At 38.1% G+C, this 17537-nt stretch overlaps 1 protein-coding gene across 1 annotated transcript in view; it reads left to right on the forward strand.

Moving 5' to 3' along the window:
• The window catches only part of STAG1 (STAG1 cohesin complex component), a gene marked incomplete at both ends in the record, with an annotated part of 279463 nt that overhangs the window by 211072 nt on the left and 50854 nt on the right, over positions 1 to 17537 (forward strand). The window contains one exon of the mRNA XM_080695497.1: positions 3777 to 3857. Within this exon, the coding sequence (XP_080551623.1) occupies positions 3777 to 3857 (81 nt within the window). The remainder of the gene's footprint in view (positions 1 to 3776; positions 3858 to 17537) is intronic.

Below are 17537 nucleotides of genomic sequence, written 5' to 3' on the forward strand. Positions count from 1 at the left end.
GGATGTAGTGGCTTAGGCCACCATCGGCAGGCTGGACCACCATTGGGCTCCATAACAGAGCCAGAGATAGAGTCCCACGTGGGCATCCAAACTTTAGCAGTGTGAGATGGAGCTGCTGGTTCTTGTTCTTAGCAATTTTTAGAAAAGAATAGCCAGAACTATTTGCTGTAAGCTTAAGCAATTTTTATTATTGCAAGGCAGAAAGAAGGGACATAAATTATAAAGCGCTACATCAGGGAGTGACTTGAAAACAAGACACCTGTAGTCATACGTCTTAATGGGGTATAAAATGGTAGAGATATACATGCACACAAGACTCATTTAGCCCTTCCTCTCTTCCCACCCCATTCTCTATCAAAATGATCATTTGCTTTTTGTTGTTGATTCTATTTATGTATGAATTATATTTATTGGCTTATATATATTGAACCATCCTTATATTGCTGGAATGAAAACAACTTGGTCGTGATGCACAATTCATTTGATATAGGTTTGAATGTGAATTACTAGTCTTTTATTGAAAGCTTTTACTTATCTGGTCATTAGGAATATAGGTCTGTAACTTTCTTTGAGGATTTTTTATTTGGCTTTGGTATCAAGGTGATACTGGTTTTATAGAATGAGTTTGCAAGTATTCCACCTCTGTTTCCTGAAATAATTTAAGTAAGTGTTCTTATCTTGAAAATATGAGTATCCCCTAATTCTACTTTTATACATGATTCTATATCCACAAAGTGTCATGGTGTGTGTGTGTGTGTGTGTGTGTGTGTGTGTGTGTGTGTGTGTGTGTTACTGGGTCTTTTCTACCTCCCGGCTATACTCCCAGACCTTTTTTATACTTTATTTGAAAACAGGGTCTCACTAAGTTGCTGAGAGCCTCACTAAGTACCTGAGGCTGGCTTTGAACTGTGCGATCCTCATGTCTTGGCCACCCAAGCATGGGGATTACAAGCGTGTGCCACCACGCCCTGCTCTCGTATTATCTTTTTAATGGTTTAGATATAGTATATATTAGATTATTTTTACACATGTTGATTTCAACTTCAGTGATAATAGCAGATATTATTCATTTTGTTTTGAACAGCTCACTGAGATGGGAAGGAGCAAGATACTTTCTTAATGTAGTTTACAGTGTATTTGGGGAGAAAAGGCTATGTCCATAAACTCTTCAAGAGTAGATGTGGACTCCATGGCCAGTGTGCTTTTCTCTGTACACCAAATCTCTTTTTGTACATTAGTGGAGAAAGAAATTACAAAAGGAGAATATAATATTTCTACTGGACTTAATGTCAACATAATGTTCTTCACATCCTTTCCTACTTCTGTTACTAGGAATTTATAAGTAAGCTTGACAGTAATATTTCAGAGTTTTGAGTTGCCAAGGATTAGTTGCATTAACCTGCTATGTAACCAATTCTTTGGAAAGGCTACAGACAGAGGTTAACCTTTTGCTGTCTGAATTTTTTATTTGAGGTTTTCAAACTTCCAAATACCTTTTTTTTTAATTTATAGTATATTATGCCTGCTAGTGCTAGCAATACAGTAAATAGGATAAATTGCCCAGTTCCCAAAGAGCATGTAGAATTTAGGTATTCCACTCTTGGGATACATCTCATCTTGTCTTATCCATTCACTAGTTGAAAGACATTTAATTTTTTTTCCAATTTGGCTGTCACAACTAAGGCTGTTGTGAACATTTGAGTACAGTAAATGTAACTCATATTTGAACATAAGGTTTTTTAAGTAAATTTTCATGAGTATAATTGCTACATCTATAGTAAGTGTATGTGTGTATATATATACATATATATACATATGTGTATATATATGCACACATTTTTCATGAGTATATTTTTTCATGAGTATAATTGCTACATCTACAGTGTGTATATACATACACATATATACACATATACATATGTATATATACATATACACATTTTCATGCATATAATTTTTCATGAGTATAATTCTACATCTATAGTGTGTGTGTGTGTATATACATGTGTACACACACACACACACACATTTTTTTAATGTACTCAAGATCAAGCCCCAGAAGATCTGCCCAACCCTTTTAACTTTATTAGGAACTGCCAGGGTGTGTGTGTGTATGCACGCGCACCCGTGTTCTGGGGATTGAAATCAAGGGCATTCTACCTCTGAGATACACCCATAGCCCAATTTTGTTTTCTACTTTGAATAAGTAAAAACTAAGTCTCAATAAATACATCTCAATAATTTCCTGAAGGCCTAAGTTGATGAGACTGGCCTCAAACCTGAGATCCTGTTTTAGCCTCTCCCACATACTGGAATTATAGGCTGTTTTGCAGGGGTTTTTTGTTTCTGTTTTTGGTATGTATGTGAGATCAGGATTTTTTTATATTGTGCATTATGATTATATGTAGTAGTGGGGTTTGGCTGTTACATATTTATACACGCACATACCTTACCTAGTTTGGTCACTTTAACTCCTCAGTGTTTTTCTTTTCTCCCTCCATTCCCTCTACCTTGGTCCCCTTTCTCTACTGGTCTTCCTTCTATTCTTATGAGATCCTGTTTTTAAAAAGTTTTTATTTATTTGTACATGTACATGCATAATCTCTGCCATAGAGAAACACATGTGCAGTGTTTTCACTAGACAAATAAAAGAATGTTTAGAGCAGTTATCTATAATGACCTAAAATTCAAAGCAGTGTAAGTTTATGAACATTAGACTGAATTAATAGGGGGATGTTCTAAATATTTTACAAAATTAAAAACTAATAAACTATAGGTACATGCAGCATGTATGAGTTTTAAACATAAATGTTTCAGGGGAGCACCAGGGAATGAATCTGAGGCATCTTATTCCAGAGCTGTTCCAGTCCTGTTTTATTTTTTATTTTGAAACAGAATCTCACTAAACTGGGGAGGGACTAAGTTGCTGAGGCTGGCTGCCAACATAAATGTTAAATGCAAGAAGTCACAAAGTGACTTTCTTTGTTTCATTTATTCAGTGTACTCAACTAGGCATCAAATTTTAAGGATGCAGATTTAAGTAATTAAAATAGACTGATTACCACATAAATTAAAATAACTGTTATTAGGAGAAAAAAGATTATATTGGGATGAGATGCTAACAGTGTTATTTCTTGATGGGATGTTGATCACACAAGTATTTTTGCTTCATATTTATTCATTAAGCTTTGTGTTGTTTAATATGCTTTTTGGTCTAAGTCATATATTTCATATTAAAATTATTTTAAAACAAAATAAACAATATTTCAATTTTAAAATTTGGATAAGCCAGGTCTGGTGGCTCATAGTTGTAATCCCAATACTTGGGAGGCTGAGATAGAAGGATGGCAAGTTTGCTGCCAGGATTTAGCAAGGACAGGAGCAACTAAGACTCTGCTTCAAAGTAAAAAATAAAATATGGCTGAGCGTGTAGCTCAGAGATAGAAGGCTCCTGGATCCCCAGTACCACAAAAAAAAAAGTGTATAAATAGCTTCATCAAATTATTAACTAAGCAAAATAATCATGATACTCTGTTTTTGTTTAACTGAGTTAATTTATGCTTCAGATTATTAAGATATATTCTATCTTTATTCTCTTCATGTTTTATCTTCTATTGTATTCTTAATAATTCTCAAAAATTTTAGACTTCAACTGTATTATAAAAAATAAATAAATAAAAGCCATTATAAATATTATTCTCCGAGTACTATGAAAATTTAAATGTCTTATTTGTTTGAAATTTTTTATTGAATAATTTTTTTTTCATTTGATACAGATAGTCGTACAGGCACTGCAGTGTTCCCATTACTCGATTCTTTGGCAGTTGGTGAAAATTACTGATGGTTCTCCTTCCAAAGTAAGTAAGAGTTTCCGTAGGCAGAAAGGTTATTATTAAAATAATAATCTTGTTTAACTCATTACTTAATAATTTATTTTCAGCCATATAAACTTATTAAATTAATAAAATATTTAATTCATTGTTACCAGTTTTTTCTTGTGTTTAGCTCTCTTGAAAGATAACAAGTTTTTAAGCAAGAGACATACACACTATATATACACATAGATATATATTGATATATATCAACACAAAAATATTGAAATAATTATAATATTATAGAAGGCATACGTGCTCTGATAACTGACATGCTACAAGAAAGAATAATAGTGAACGGTATAGCTTTTTTTCTTTTTTTGAGGTACTAGAGATTGAACCCATAAATGTTTTCTACCTTCTAAAAAGGTATACTCCCAGCCCTTTTTATTTTGTTTTGTTTTATTTTTTTGAAACATAGTAGGATCTCACTGTGTTGCTGAGACTGTGTTAAGTCTGTGATTCTTCTATCTCAGCTTCTTAAGTACTGGTATTATAGACATCTACCACGCCTAGCAAGGTGTAGTTTTGATTCTGGCAGTATAACACCTATAGGCTCAAAGCAAACAATCCCCTTTAAGTTTTAAACAACTTCAAATGTTGAATAAAAAACTGGGCATGATGGCGCACACTTGTAATCCCAGCATTCAGTACGCTGAGACAGGTGGATCGCGGTTTACAGATGGCCTCAGCTACTTAGGCCCTTCACAACTCAGTAAGACCCTGCTTCAAAAAGAAAAAGACTGAAAAGTAAGGCTGGGGTGTAGTAACTCCAAGGTATAATGCCCCTGGGTTACATCTGGTACTGCCAAAAAAAAAAAAAAAAATGTTGAATAAAAAAATTTAGTTTTAATATATTCATGATCATGCAAAACAAAAAGGAAAATAAGGCTAAGGTGTGAGTAAAAGTTGTATCCAAGGAAGTCAAAAAGATCATTAAAACCTGCTAAATACTAAGAATCATTTTCTCTTCTTTTTTTTTTCCTCCCTGAGGCACCTGAGATTGAACCCAGAGGCATTCTACGTCCAAGCTACACCCCCAGTCCTATTTTATTTTATTTAGAAACAGGGTCTTACTAAGTTGCAGAGTGCCCTACTAGACTGTATGCAAACCTGTGATCTTTCTTTCTGTCTCAGCCTCCCAAGTGCTGGAGGATTTTTTTTAATATCACAAAAGTCCAAAGTTCTTCCAAGGTAGGGTGTCTAATAGGTGGTGACTTATCCCTATAAAATTGAGGTCCTTATGCCCAGCACAAGAGTAAAGAGGAATAAATGGATATCAGCTCGTTTCATGGGGTCAGCATTAAAGAAAATAGTCTGTCTGAAATTTGTCATTGATTAAAGGAATGGGAAAATAGGTCTCTTGTAAAAATTCATAGCCATGAAATAATTTTCCCTAGAATTCTATCTTTTTATAATTTTATTTATTATTTTCATTTATTTATATATTGGTTCTGGGGATTGAAACCAAGGGTGGTCTACCAGCCAATTTTAATTTTTTATTTGGAAAAAGGGTCTCACTAAGTTGCTGAGGCTTGCCATAAACCTTCAATCCTCCTGTCTCAGCCTTCCAAGTACTGGGATTACAGGTTTGTGCCACCATTCCTGGCTGAATTCTATTTCAGTGGTTAAAAAAAAGAAAGAAGGGCCGGGCATGGTGGCGCACGCTTGTAATCCCTGCGCTTGGGAGGCTGAAACAGGAGGATCGCACGGGTTCAAAGCCAGCCTCAGCTACTTAGTGAGGCTCTCAGCAACTTAGTGAGACCCTGTTTCCAAATAAAATATAAAATGGGTCTGGGAGTATAGCCCGGAGGTAGAAAGCCTCTGGGTTCCACCCCCAGTACCACAAAAAAAAGAAAGAAAGAAAGAAAAGAAAGGTTAAAAAACAAGTAGAGATTCTTATTTTTAAGTGTTCTGTAGTAGCAGTATCCCAAAGCCCCTAACAGAATCAAATCTAAATCTCTCCAAAAGGAAGATGCCTTAAAGAATTTTCCACAAATAAAATTTTTTTTAAAGTGAGCACATTGTGCCGGGCGTGGTGGCGCACGCTTGTAATCCCCGCGCTTGGGAGGCAGAGACAGGAGGATCGCGCAGGTTCGAAGCCAGCCGCGCGCGCTGGCTTAGGAGACCCTGTTTCCAAATGAAAATGTAAAAATAGGTCTGGGAGTGTAGCCCGGAGGTAGAAGGGCTTCCAGGAACCCCAGTACCACCAAAAAAAAAAAAAAAAAGTGAGCACATTGTAAAAAATAATGATCATAATAATGATAAAAGAAAAAAGAACCATCAAGAGAATCAAGACAAAAACTTCATGCATCACAATTACCTGATACAAATATAAAATATAAATATAAACAAATATAAAATAAATATCTTAACAAAACAAAAGCTATTTAGCCCTAAAGATAGTATGTTTGCATATAAAACCAAATGCTTACTATGAGCATTCTTAGAGAAAACAATGGTTGTTTTGGGGGTTTTTTTGTTTGTTTTTTTTTGGGTTTTTTTTTTCCTGATTAATAATTTGAGGGTTTCTCTGCATTTGGACAATAGTTGGGGCTTTGGGGGGTTTTTTTGTTTGTTTTAGGATGGTAATATATTGGCTAGCCACATGGTTTCTCTAATTTATTGATAATTTCAGCCCTGAGAAGCAAATTTTAAATTAAGATTCTTTTATTAGTTAAAAAAAATCACAGCTGGATATGGTGGCGCATGCTTGTACTCCCAGCATTTGGGAGGCTGAGACAGGAAGATCACGGTTCGCGAACAGCCTCAGCTACTTAGGCCCTTTGTAACTCAGTGAGACCCTGTTTCAAAATAAAGAATAAAAAATAGGGCTGGGGGTGTAGCTCAGAGGTAGAAAGCCCCTGGATTCCATCCCAGTACTACAAAAAAAAGAAAGAAGGAAGGAAAGGAAGAAAGAAAACTTTAGAACCATGTTATATGCAGGGCAAGGTGGCACACACCTGTGATCCTAGCCACTTAGAAGCCTGAGGCAAGAGGATCTTAAGTTCAAAGACAGCCTGGGTAACTTAGCAAGACCCTTTCTCTCCCACATAAGCAAACAAACAAACAAATAAAGTAAAATAAAGAGATGGGATGTAGCTCAGTGGTAGAGCTCTCGCCTAGCATGCACAAGGCCTGGGTTCAATCCCAACACTACAAAAAGAAGGAAGGTGTTTCATCTTTAATATGATAATATTAGAGAAGATTGACTGTATATACTATCTTTTTTTTTTTTTTTTTTTTTGCAGTACCAGGAGTGGAACCTAGAAACATCCTACATTGAGCTGCACCCCCAGCCATATTTATTAGTCTTTCCTTTTTTATTTTTGAAACAAGGTCTCACTAAGTTGCAAAGGGCCTCATGAGTAGCTAGGATTACAAGCATGTGCCACCACTCCTGGCTATATATACTATTTTTATATCAAGAATTTATATTAAACCAGGCAGGGTGGTGCGCACCTATAATCCCAGCACTTGGGAGGCTGAGACAGGAGAATCACAGGTTCACGGACAGCCTCAGCAAGTTAGTGAGACCTTATTTCAAAATAAAAATATAAAAGGGCTGAGGATGTAATTCAGAGGGAGAATGCCCTTAGCTCAACCCTTAGTGCCCCCCCCAAAAATCATATTATACATAATCATTTTTATTCTGAGGTTTTTCATTTGTGTCATTTTTCCATGGACATCATTTGAATTACCTACCTTATATATTAAAAATATAAGGAACTATTTTTAATGATTGTATATAGTCAGTTTACATATGTTTCCTAAAACTTTATCATAATGAATAAATTCTCCTTTTGTATTAAATTAGTTACTTAATCAAACATTGCAGGTGTCATATTTGTTAACATAACAGTTAACCAAAGTTTAACTGGTACAGTGTACTAAGCATGTTTTAAAATTGAAAGGAAATGCCAAAACCCTGTTGAAGTTGTTCCCTTGGAGCCTAAAACATACCCTTGAGCCAGACAAAAAGAGGTAGTTTCTTTCCCCCTTCTAATGGACTCCATCATTAGAAATAGTCAAAACATTAGAAATAAACAAAAACTAGACAGTCTGTACAATCAGGAGATTCCACAGCTTGCAAAAGTTGGCCGTTTTCATCACTTGGTTCTTAGTATCAAACTAGTACCTTTTAGCGGCAGTGTGTCTTCATTCTTCTACACAATGTACTTTTAACATCCTCCTTCCTACTCAATTTTAAGAGCAAGCAGTTTTAATACTAGGTGCACACCATATGCTGCACCTGCTTTTCTTGACAAGTTATGAAATAGTTCAAGGAGGTATGGTTCAGGCTGTATTGCTGAATGGTGCTGGTAAATGCTACATTATATTTTGTTCTGTTGTAAGCTTTGTTTTCAATTTAGTAACTGGTGCTGTGGAATCAGCAACAATAACAACATTATTAGGTTTGTTTTTATTTTTTGTGGCACTGGGGATTGAACCCAGGAACATTCTACCTCTGAGTTACATCCCCCAGCTTTTTTTTTTTTAAACATGGTCTCACTAGGTTGTTGAGAGTCACTACTTGCTGAGGCTGTCCTTGAACCTCTGATCCTCTCTTAGCCTTTCAGGTACTGGGATTACAGAAATGAGCTACCAGGCCTGGCTTTTGTTTTGTTTTTAAGCTATGATTTAATAACAATTGAGGTTCCTGGGTTGTTTTGTTTTGTTTGTTTTTTGGTTTTTTGGTGGTACTGGGGTTCCTGGAAGCCCTTCTACCTCTGGGCTACACTCCCAGACCTATTTTTACATTTTTTATTTGGAAACAGGGTCTCCTAAGCCAGCGCGCGCGGCTGGCTTCAAACCTGCGCGATCCTCCTATCTCTGCCTCCCAAGCTCCCAAGCGGGGATTACAAGCGTGCGCCACCAAGACTGGCTAGGTTCCTGGTTTTAACCCCTTGGCAGCAGGATTGGAGTTCTCTCATTTGCCTATGAATACCTGTCAAGAGGTTAAATACCCAGCACAAAAGATACTATACTTATGATTGTAGCATTTGGCAGAACTGAAAGTAAAGTAAATTATGCTACAAGTTGAAGGGGTCATAGATACCAAGAGAATATAAAATATCACATGAAGTCTTCACAGTCTTGATGGACACCTAGGTTGGCTTCATAACTTGGCTATTGTGAATTGTGCTGCTATAATCTGAGATCAGTACCTTTGGAAAAATACCCAGGAAAGGTATTGATCCATTCCCAATTTCCTGAGGAATCTCCTCACTGGTCTATTGCAACTGCACTAATTTGCAATCCTACCAGTAGTGTAAGAGTTCATATTTCCCCACATCCTTGCTAGCATTTGTTGTTGAATTTCTTGATGATTGCCATTCTGACTGGGGTTAGATGGAATCTCAGTGTAGTTTTAATTTGCATCTGTCTGATTGCTAATGATGTTGAACATTTTTCATGTATATATAGGCCATTCGTATTTCTTTTGTGAAATGGCTACGCAGTTCAGTTGCCCATTTTATCAGAGGAATTAGCTGGCAAAGATCTTCTCTGATCCTGTAGGCCCTCTCTTTTTAGGTTCTTGATGTTTTCCTATACTGTGTAATTTTATCTTATAATAACTTTTTTTTTTTTTTTTTTTTTTTTTTTTTTGTGGTACTGGGGTTCCTGGAAGCCCTTCTACCTCTGGGCTACGCTCCCAGACCTATTTTATATTTTTGAAACAGGGTCTCTTACGCCAGCGCGGCTGGCTTCGAACCTGCGCGATCCTCCTGTCTCTGCCTCCCAAGCGCGGGGATTACAAGCGTGCCCACCACGCCCGGCGTAATAACTTTTAGAACTCTGTGCTCTCATTTCTTGAAGATGAGTTCAGAGCATCTATTCCTTAAACTAAATTATTAGTGGTGGTGGTAGGGGTTACTGGGGATTGAGCCTAGGGGCCTTCTACCTCTGAGCTATACTCCCAGCCCTTTTTTTTGGGGGGGGGCAGTACTGAGGATGGAACCCAGGAGCATTCTACCTCCAAGCTTCACCCCCAGCCCTATTTTTTATTCTTTATTTTGAAACAGGGTCTCATTGAGTTGCAAAGGACCTCACTAAGCAGCTGAGGCTGTCCTGAACCGCAATCCTCCTGTCTCAGCCTCCCAAATGCTGGGATTACAAGTGTGCGCAACCACACCCAGCCCTAATTTATTTTTTATTTTGAAACAGGGTCTCACTAAATTGCTGAGGCTGGTCACAAACCTATGATCCTTCTGTTTCAACCTCCCAACTACTGAGATTATCTGGCTACAAACTGTATTATTTACACCAAAACATTTCTTTTGTAAATTCAAGATCTGACTCTTATCTGCTAATTGTTCCTCTAGTATGAGCACTTTAGTTCTCTGTATTCTTTTTAAATTCTTCTTGCCTTCTCTTGCCATTCTTTTTCTTTTATCTTTTCTACTATTTTTTCTTTTCTGAAATTTTTATTTCTGATTTTCCTGCTGCCTCCTGTTTTTCATCATCGAGCCTCTTGTCTCATTTGCCCTCAAGGTCCTCACTCGCGCCTTTCCAGCAGTCCACAGCAGGTCTCCACTGCGGTGCATGGACCATGTCCACAAGAGAGCTCGAGCTGTGTCAGTGCTGCCGTGGCTTGCCAGTCTAGTTCAGTCCTGCTTTAAACCTAACTTAAATTGTATCTTTTTTTTTTTCATAACTGTGTTTCATAATTGGAAAGAGAATTTCTATTAGTTTCTTTTTATTTGTTTTGCTTGTTTGTGTTTTGCAGTATCAGGGATTGAACCCAGGGTTTTGTGAACACTAGGTGGTGGTAACAATGAGATATATCCTGAGCCTCAAAAATTCTGTTTTTGTGGGGCATGGTGGTGCACACTTGTAATCCCAGCATTCGGGAGGCTGAGACAGAGGGTCATAGTTTGCAGACAGCCTTAGCTACTTAGTGAGGCCTTATGCAACTCAGTGAGACCCTGTTTCAAAATAAAAAGAATAAAAAAAACTAGGGCAGGTGGTGTAGCTCAGAGATCGAATGCCCCTGGGTTCCGTCCCCACACCCACCCAAAAAAAAACTATTTTTAAGTACACTTCTTTGAGCATTTCTGGGTTTTTAGGTTGAAGCCCTTCTACTGCCAGGCTACATGGGCTATACTCCCAGACCTGTTTTATATTTTTTTATTTGGAAATAGGGTCTCTTAAGCGAGGGCGGCTAGCTTCGAACCTGTATGATCCACCTGTCTCCACCTCCCAAGTGCGGGGATTACAAGCGTGCACCACAACGCCCGTCCCTGTTTTACTTTTTAATTTGAAATTTGGTTTCACTAAGTTGCTGAGGGCCTTACTAAGTTGCTGGTGCTGGCTGCAAAGCTGCCATCTTCCTATCTCAGGCTCCCAAGTTTTGGGATTACAAGTGCACGTTACCATGCCCAGTTATATTTCTGTTTTGTTTTTTTTAATCCTGATGTTCAGCAGAATTATTTTGAAGTTCTTTGTTTAATTTTTGTCTGGCTCATTCTTCTAATTAGTGTCATTTTTATCATCAGTCAGCTACAACTTTTATGTTTGTCATTGACACAGTGACAATATTTATGACCTGTACTGGTTTTCTTTATGCCAGATCTTTTAGGTGCTTTACTATTCTATTGATTTATATTTGTAGCTTTGTGTGCCTTTATATTGTATTCAAAAGTCTCTCTGCTTAGTTTATTTGATCTCACTTTGAGGTTGTTAATTTGTTGGTGCACTGAATTATTGAGCATAGTGGGATTCGGGGTGGTGCGTTTATGTCAGTTGTGGCCTTTCCCCCGGATCCCACTCTGCTTCCCTGCCCTGTCCTGTGTGTTCGTGAGCTTGGTAGTGATCCTTCATATTTGAACACAGCATTAGTGATTCACTTTCCTTGCTCAGGCCTCCTCCTCTTTCCCTTCCTCCCCCCAGACTCTTTTACTGCCCTATCCTCTTTCATCTAAAGTCTCTTTTCTTTTTATTTTTCTCTATAGCTTCCATGTATGAGAAAAATCATACAGCCCTTGAATTTCAGAGACTGGGCAATCTCACAAGTTTCATCTATTTTCCTACACATAACATAATCTTGTTCTTTGTTATGAAGGAGTAAAGCGCCATTGTATGTACATGTCACGTTTTCTTTAAGCACTCATCTGTTGCCAGATGCCTGGGTTGTTGCTGTTTGTAGTTTTTTCATCCAAAGTATATCCAGCAATTATTCATTGTGTTTTAGTTGTATCTGTAGTTTAAGGTGATACTCTAAGTCATAATCCCGACACATGCAAACTTTAAAATGACTATAGTGGCAGTCATGTCATTAACTTTCATAACTTTGAAGAAAGCCCCTTGTATAATTTTAGGACATATAATTTAGGTCAAAGCATTTTATGAACAATTGTAAAGTGCTTTCCAACTATAGGTAGCAACTCAAAAATAACTAATTTGTGCCTCGGGTTACTTATTTATAAAATTAAAAGTTGTATTGAAAAGATTGTTTTTAGCTCTAAAATTAGCTAGTACATGCTAAGGATATTAATGGCTCTTTTAGCCAGGCGTGGTGGTGCACACCTGTAATCCCTGCATTTGGGAGCTGAGACAGGAGGACCGTGATTCATGGTCAGCCCCAGCTACTTAGTGAGGCCCTTTGCAACTTAGTGAGAGCCTGTTTCAAAATAAAGAATAATAATTAAAAAAAAAAAACCAGGGCTGGGGGTGTAGCTCAGAAGTAGAATACAGCCGGGCGTGGTGGCGCACGCTTGTAATCCCAGCACTTGGGAGGCTAAGACAAGAGGATCGCACAGGTTCGAAGCCAGCCTCAGCTACTTAATGAGGCTCTCAGCAACTTAGTGAGACCCTGTTTCCAAATAAAAATATAAAAAATAGGTCTGGAAGTGTAGCCCGGAGGTAGAAAGCCTCTGGGTTCCACCCCAGTACCACCAAAAAAAAAAAAAAAAAAAAAAAAAGATAATAATAATGATGGCTCTATTGAAAATATCTAGATAGAAACACAAGAACCATAACCTTGGTTACTTATATAAAATAGATTTTTTTAAGTATTATTTTTTATTTTTATGTGGAAGATATTGAAAATGACATAAATTTAGACTGTGCTTGGTGTCCTCTCCCCCCCCCCCCGCTTCCCCTTCTCCCCCTCCCAACAGTGAATGTCCAGGTCAACCGTGCTATATTTATATTTTTACACATATTCAGATGTAGCTCCTTCATGAATCAACCTCAGCCTTCTTCTCCCATCCTTCCATTCTAGTTTTGGTGAGGTCTCTCCTCCATTGTCTGGAGTCCCTCTGGTATCCCTGATACTCCCTAGTTTGGGCATATTAGAGAAAACATAAGTCCCTTCTCTTTCTGTGCTTGGCTGATCTCACTTAACATAGTGTTCTCCAGGTCTTTCCATCTTCTTGCAAATAACATGATTTTGTTCTTCTTTATAGCTGAGTAGAATTCCATTGTGTGTATTTCCCATAATTTTGCAATCCATTCACCTGTTGATGGAGACCTTGGTCGATTTTGGAAAGTAGAATTTTTTAAGGGAAATACATGGGAAAGAGAGAGGTTTATTTCCATTTTATGCTTTGGGATACTGTTTGAAGAGTTGTTTTGTTGTTGTTTAACATCATTTTAACACAAAGATCATTTTAAAAACCTGTTAGGATCTGGGCCCCTGGCCTCGCCGCACGGCAGGCTCTGGGCCCAGCCTGCTGGTTCTAGACCCAGCCTCGCCCCACAGCAGGCTCTGGTTACTGTCACTGTGGGCATGACGTTTACAGAGGTTCCTATTTTCCTCCATATATATATATATATATATTAGTAGGGGAAAATAGCACGTCATTTGCAGAAGCTGAGAGCCCAATTCCCTAGCAGCAATGGATTTTATCTTGCCACTGAAAGAGGAGGCTCCCAGCCTCACCATGGAGAGCTGGATCCGCTGCTCCAAGCCCACCCTGACCCCCAGTGCAACGCAGAAGAGCGCAGCAGCCCTGAGTTGAGGTCTCCCAAGACCTCCTGCACAGCAAATTGTCCCAGCAATATGGGCAGGGCTCCCTCCGACTTGCCCTGGACATTTTTCTTACATAGTATGTTGTCCAGAATTCCTGCACATGTGCAGCAAGAGCAGTCTACTTTTGGGGAGATATTTTCAAAAATTCAAGGTAGATTGGATTGGATCTGTCTGCCTCTCCCGAATACTGGCCGCCGCCACTACCACCATTTTGGTCTGTCTCCGCAAAACTTTGTATACATAGTATGTTGCTCAAAGTTCCTGAGCATGTGGGGCAGGAACAGTCTACTTTTACAGAGATTTCTTCAAAAATTCAAGGTGGATTTGGTTGGATCTGTCTGCCTCTCCTGAATACTGTCGGCCGCCACCGCCTTCTTGGTCTCTCCTAGAGTATGTTGTTGTTAAGTATTCCTGTGCATGTGTGGCAGGAGCAGTCTGCTTTCTGATCTCTTCTGGGATATCCCTCCAAAAATCACTTTTCTTGTAGTGGCTGGCGCCATGCTGCAGTCTGGCCCAGAGCCTGTCACGCGGCAAGACCGGGTCTGGAGCCAGCGGGCCAGGCCTGGAGCCTGCCGTACGGCAGGGCTGGGTCTGAAGCCAGTGGGCCAGGCCCATTGCGCAGCAGGCCTGGAACTGAGGCCTGCTTCACAGCAAAGGGCCAGCGGGTTTCTTCACCTGTGTGGCCAGGAAGCAACAAAAGCTGCCACTGCCTCAGCTAATCTCTCAGCAGATTTCCAGACCCAAGTGACTTCTATTTTTTTTTTTTTAATTGTTGTGAGTGGATCGTCCTGTCAATGTTACTCACCTTCTGGCTTTCAGATTTTCAGTACGTGGGAATAAGTGTAGAGAAATAGAAGTTCTAATACATTATTGGTGGGATTGCAATTTGGTGCAACCACTTTGGAGAACAGTATAGAAGATCCTCAAAAGAAGGAAAACCAACTTACCATATGATCCAGCAAAACTACCTCTGGGTATCTACCAAAAAGAATGAAAACCAAATACCTAACTAATGCATGAACAACCATGTTCATAGTTCACCATTGTCAAACTGTGGAATCAGCCAAGATGTCCTTCAACGAATGAGTGGATTTCAAAACTATGGGATATGTACACAATGGAATTTTGCTCAGCCATAAGGGAGAACAAAATTATGGCATTTACAGTGAAATGTCACAAAAAAATAAGAAATCAGGTATTTTTCTTAATGTGCAAATATTAGGGAGAAATGGGTAACAGGAGGAACTTTAGATGAAGAAGGGACTCTATAGAGGAGCAATGAATGTGACATATCTGAGGGGATAAGAGAGAGGATAAGGGAAACTCTTCAAAGCACATGATGTACTTAAACATATTAAAGTCAATCAGGAAGCCAAGCATGGGTAGGTGGGAGGGGGAGGGAAGGGGTTAGGAATTGGGTAGCATAATGTGTGCATGTATATCTCTACAAGTTTTTTTTTCCCCCATTGAGATGTATGACTATAATGCACCAATAAAAGTTTATTTAAAAAAAAATCTGTTAGGACAAGAACGTCTTGATTCTCCATACTAATCACAGGTTTGGTTTATGACACATGATTCATAGAGTCGTTGAGCTGGAACAAATCATAGAAAAATGGCTTAATTTGTTTTGTGTTGTTTTTGCAGTAGCAACATTATTCTACTTATACTACTGGAATTGTCAGAGGACTTGGAAATCATTTAATAAAACTTTTCATTTTTATTAGTTTTTTGTTGATAAATTGTAATTGAAAATAATAATGAAATTCATAGTGATACATCTATACATACATGCACAGGAGATCACTTCTTTTTTCCTTTCCACACTTCCCTTCCCTCTCTCTCCTCCTTCCCCTTACATGATAGTGAAACACTGTGATTTATTCACAGATGCATCTAACATCGTTTGGTCTGTTTTCTACCCCATACCTCCCCTTTGCCTCTCTCGTCCCTCCCCTGATCTCCTTCCACTGATCCACAGCTTTCTCTTCATTTTCATGAGGTCTCTCTTCTTTCCTTTTTTCTCTATAGCATCCACATATGAGAGAAAACAAGTAGCCCTTAAGTTTTTTAGTCTGGCTTATCTCACTATACTTGATGTTGTACAGTTCCCTCTATTTTTCTGGAAATGACATATTTTGTTCTTTTTAGCTAAGTAAAATTTCATTGTGTATTAGCATAGAAATAACATATTATCTTTATCCATTCACCTAATTATGGACACCCAGTTCTATAACTTAGTTACTGTGAATTGTGCTGCAATAAACATCACTGTAGTATTTTGACTTAAATATTGTGGGCAGAGGCAAGGCTGGTTCAACTTATGATAAATAGTCTATGTAATTTATTACATAAACAGAACCAAAGATAAAAATCATATAATATCATTTCAGTAGATGCTGAAAAAGCATTCAACAAAATACAACACCCATTTCTACTAAGAGCACTACAGAGAATTGGAGTAGAAGAAACATACCTCAACATCATAAAGGCAATATACAGAAGGCCCACAGCCAACATCATATTAAACAGGGGAAAACTGAAAGAATTCCTCCTAAAAACACAAACAAGAAAAGGATGTCCCTTATTACCACTTCTTTTCAATATAGTACTTGAAAGTCTAGCCAGAGCAATAAGGCAAGAGAAGGAAATCAAAGGAGTACAAATAAGGAAAGAAGAACTAAAACTATTCCTATTTGCAAATGACATGACACTAAGAAGACCCAACAAACTCAACCAAAAAGCTTATAGAACTGAACAATGTGTTTGGATATAAAATCAGTCTTAAAATACCAGAAGCTTTTCTGTATGTCAACCATAAATCCACTGAAAAGAAAATCCAGAAAACACTTCCACTCAGGATATCCCACAAAAAGAAAAAAACAACTTAGGAATAAAGCTAACCAAGGAGGTAAAAGATCTCTAAGAAAATTATAAAACATTGAAAAAAGAAATCAAAGAATATCTTACTGAATGAAAAGATCTTCTTTGTTCTTGCATAGACAGAATAAATATCATCAAAATGGCTATTCTCGCCGGGCGTGGTGGCGCACGCTTGTAATCCCCGTGCTCGGGAGGCTGAGACAGGAGGATCGCACGGGTTCGAAGCCAGCCTCAGCTACTTAGTGAGACCCTGTTTCCAAATAAAGTATAAAATAGGTCTGGGAGTATAGCCCGGAGGTAGAAAGCTCCTGGGTTCCACCCCCAGTACCACCAAAAAAAAAAAAAAAAAAAAAAATGGCTATTCTTTCAAAAGTGATCTACAGATTTAATGCAATAAATTACCAAGGTCATTCCTCAAAGACAAAATTCATTTGGAAAAGAAAAAAAACCAGAATAGCCAAAGTAGTTATCAGAATAAAGAACCATGCAGGAGGCATCACAATACCTGACTTCAAACTATACTACAAAGCTATAGTAATAAAAACAGCATGGTATTGGCATAAAAACGGACACATAGACCAATGGAGTAGAATAAAAGGCTCAGAAATAAATTGGTACACTTACAGCCAATTGATTTTTTTACAAAGGGGCCAAAAACATACACTGGGGGAAAAAAAATAGCCTCTTCAACACATAGTGTTGGCAAGACTGGTTAACCAGATGCAGAAAAATGGAAATAAAACCACTTTCCCATCCTGTAGCAGAGTCAATTCAAGATGGATCAAAGAGTTTGAAATTAAACCAGA

This window comes from Muscardinus avellanarius (assembly GCF_963383645.1).
Source record: "Muscardinus avellanarius genome assembly, chromosome: 5".
Lineage (NCBI taxonomy): Eukaryota > Metazoa > Chordata > Mammalia > Rodentia > Gliridae > Muscardinus > Muscardinus avellanarius.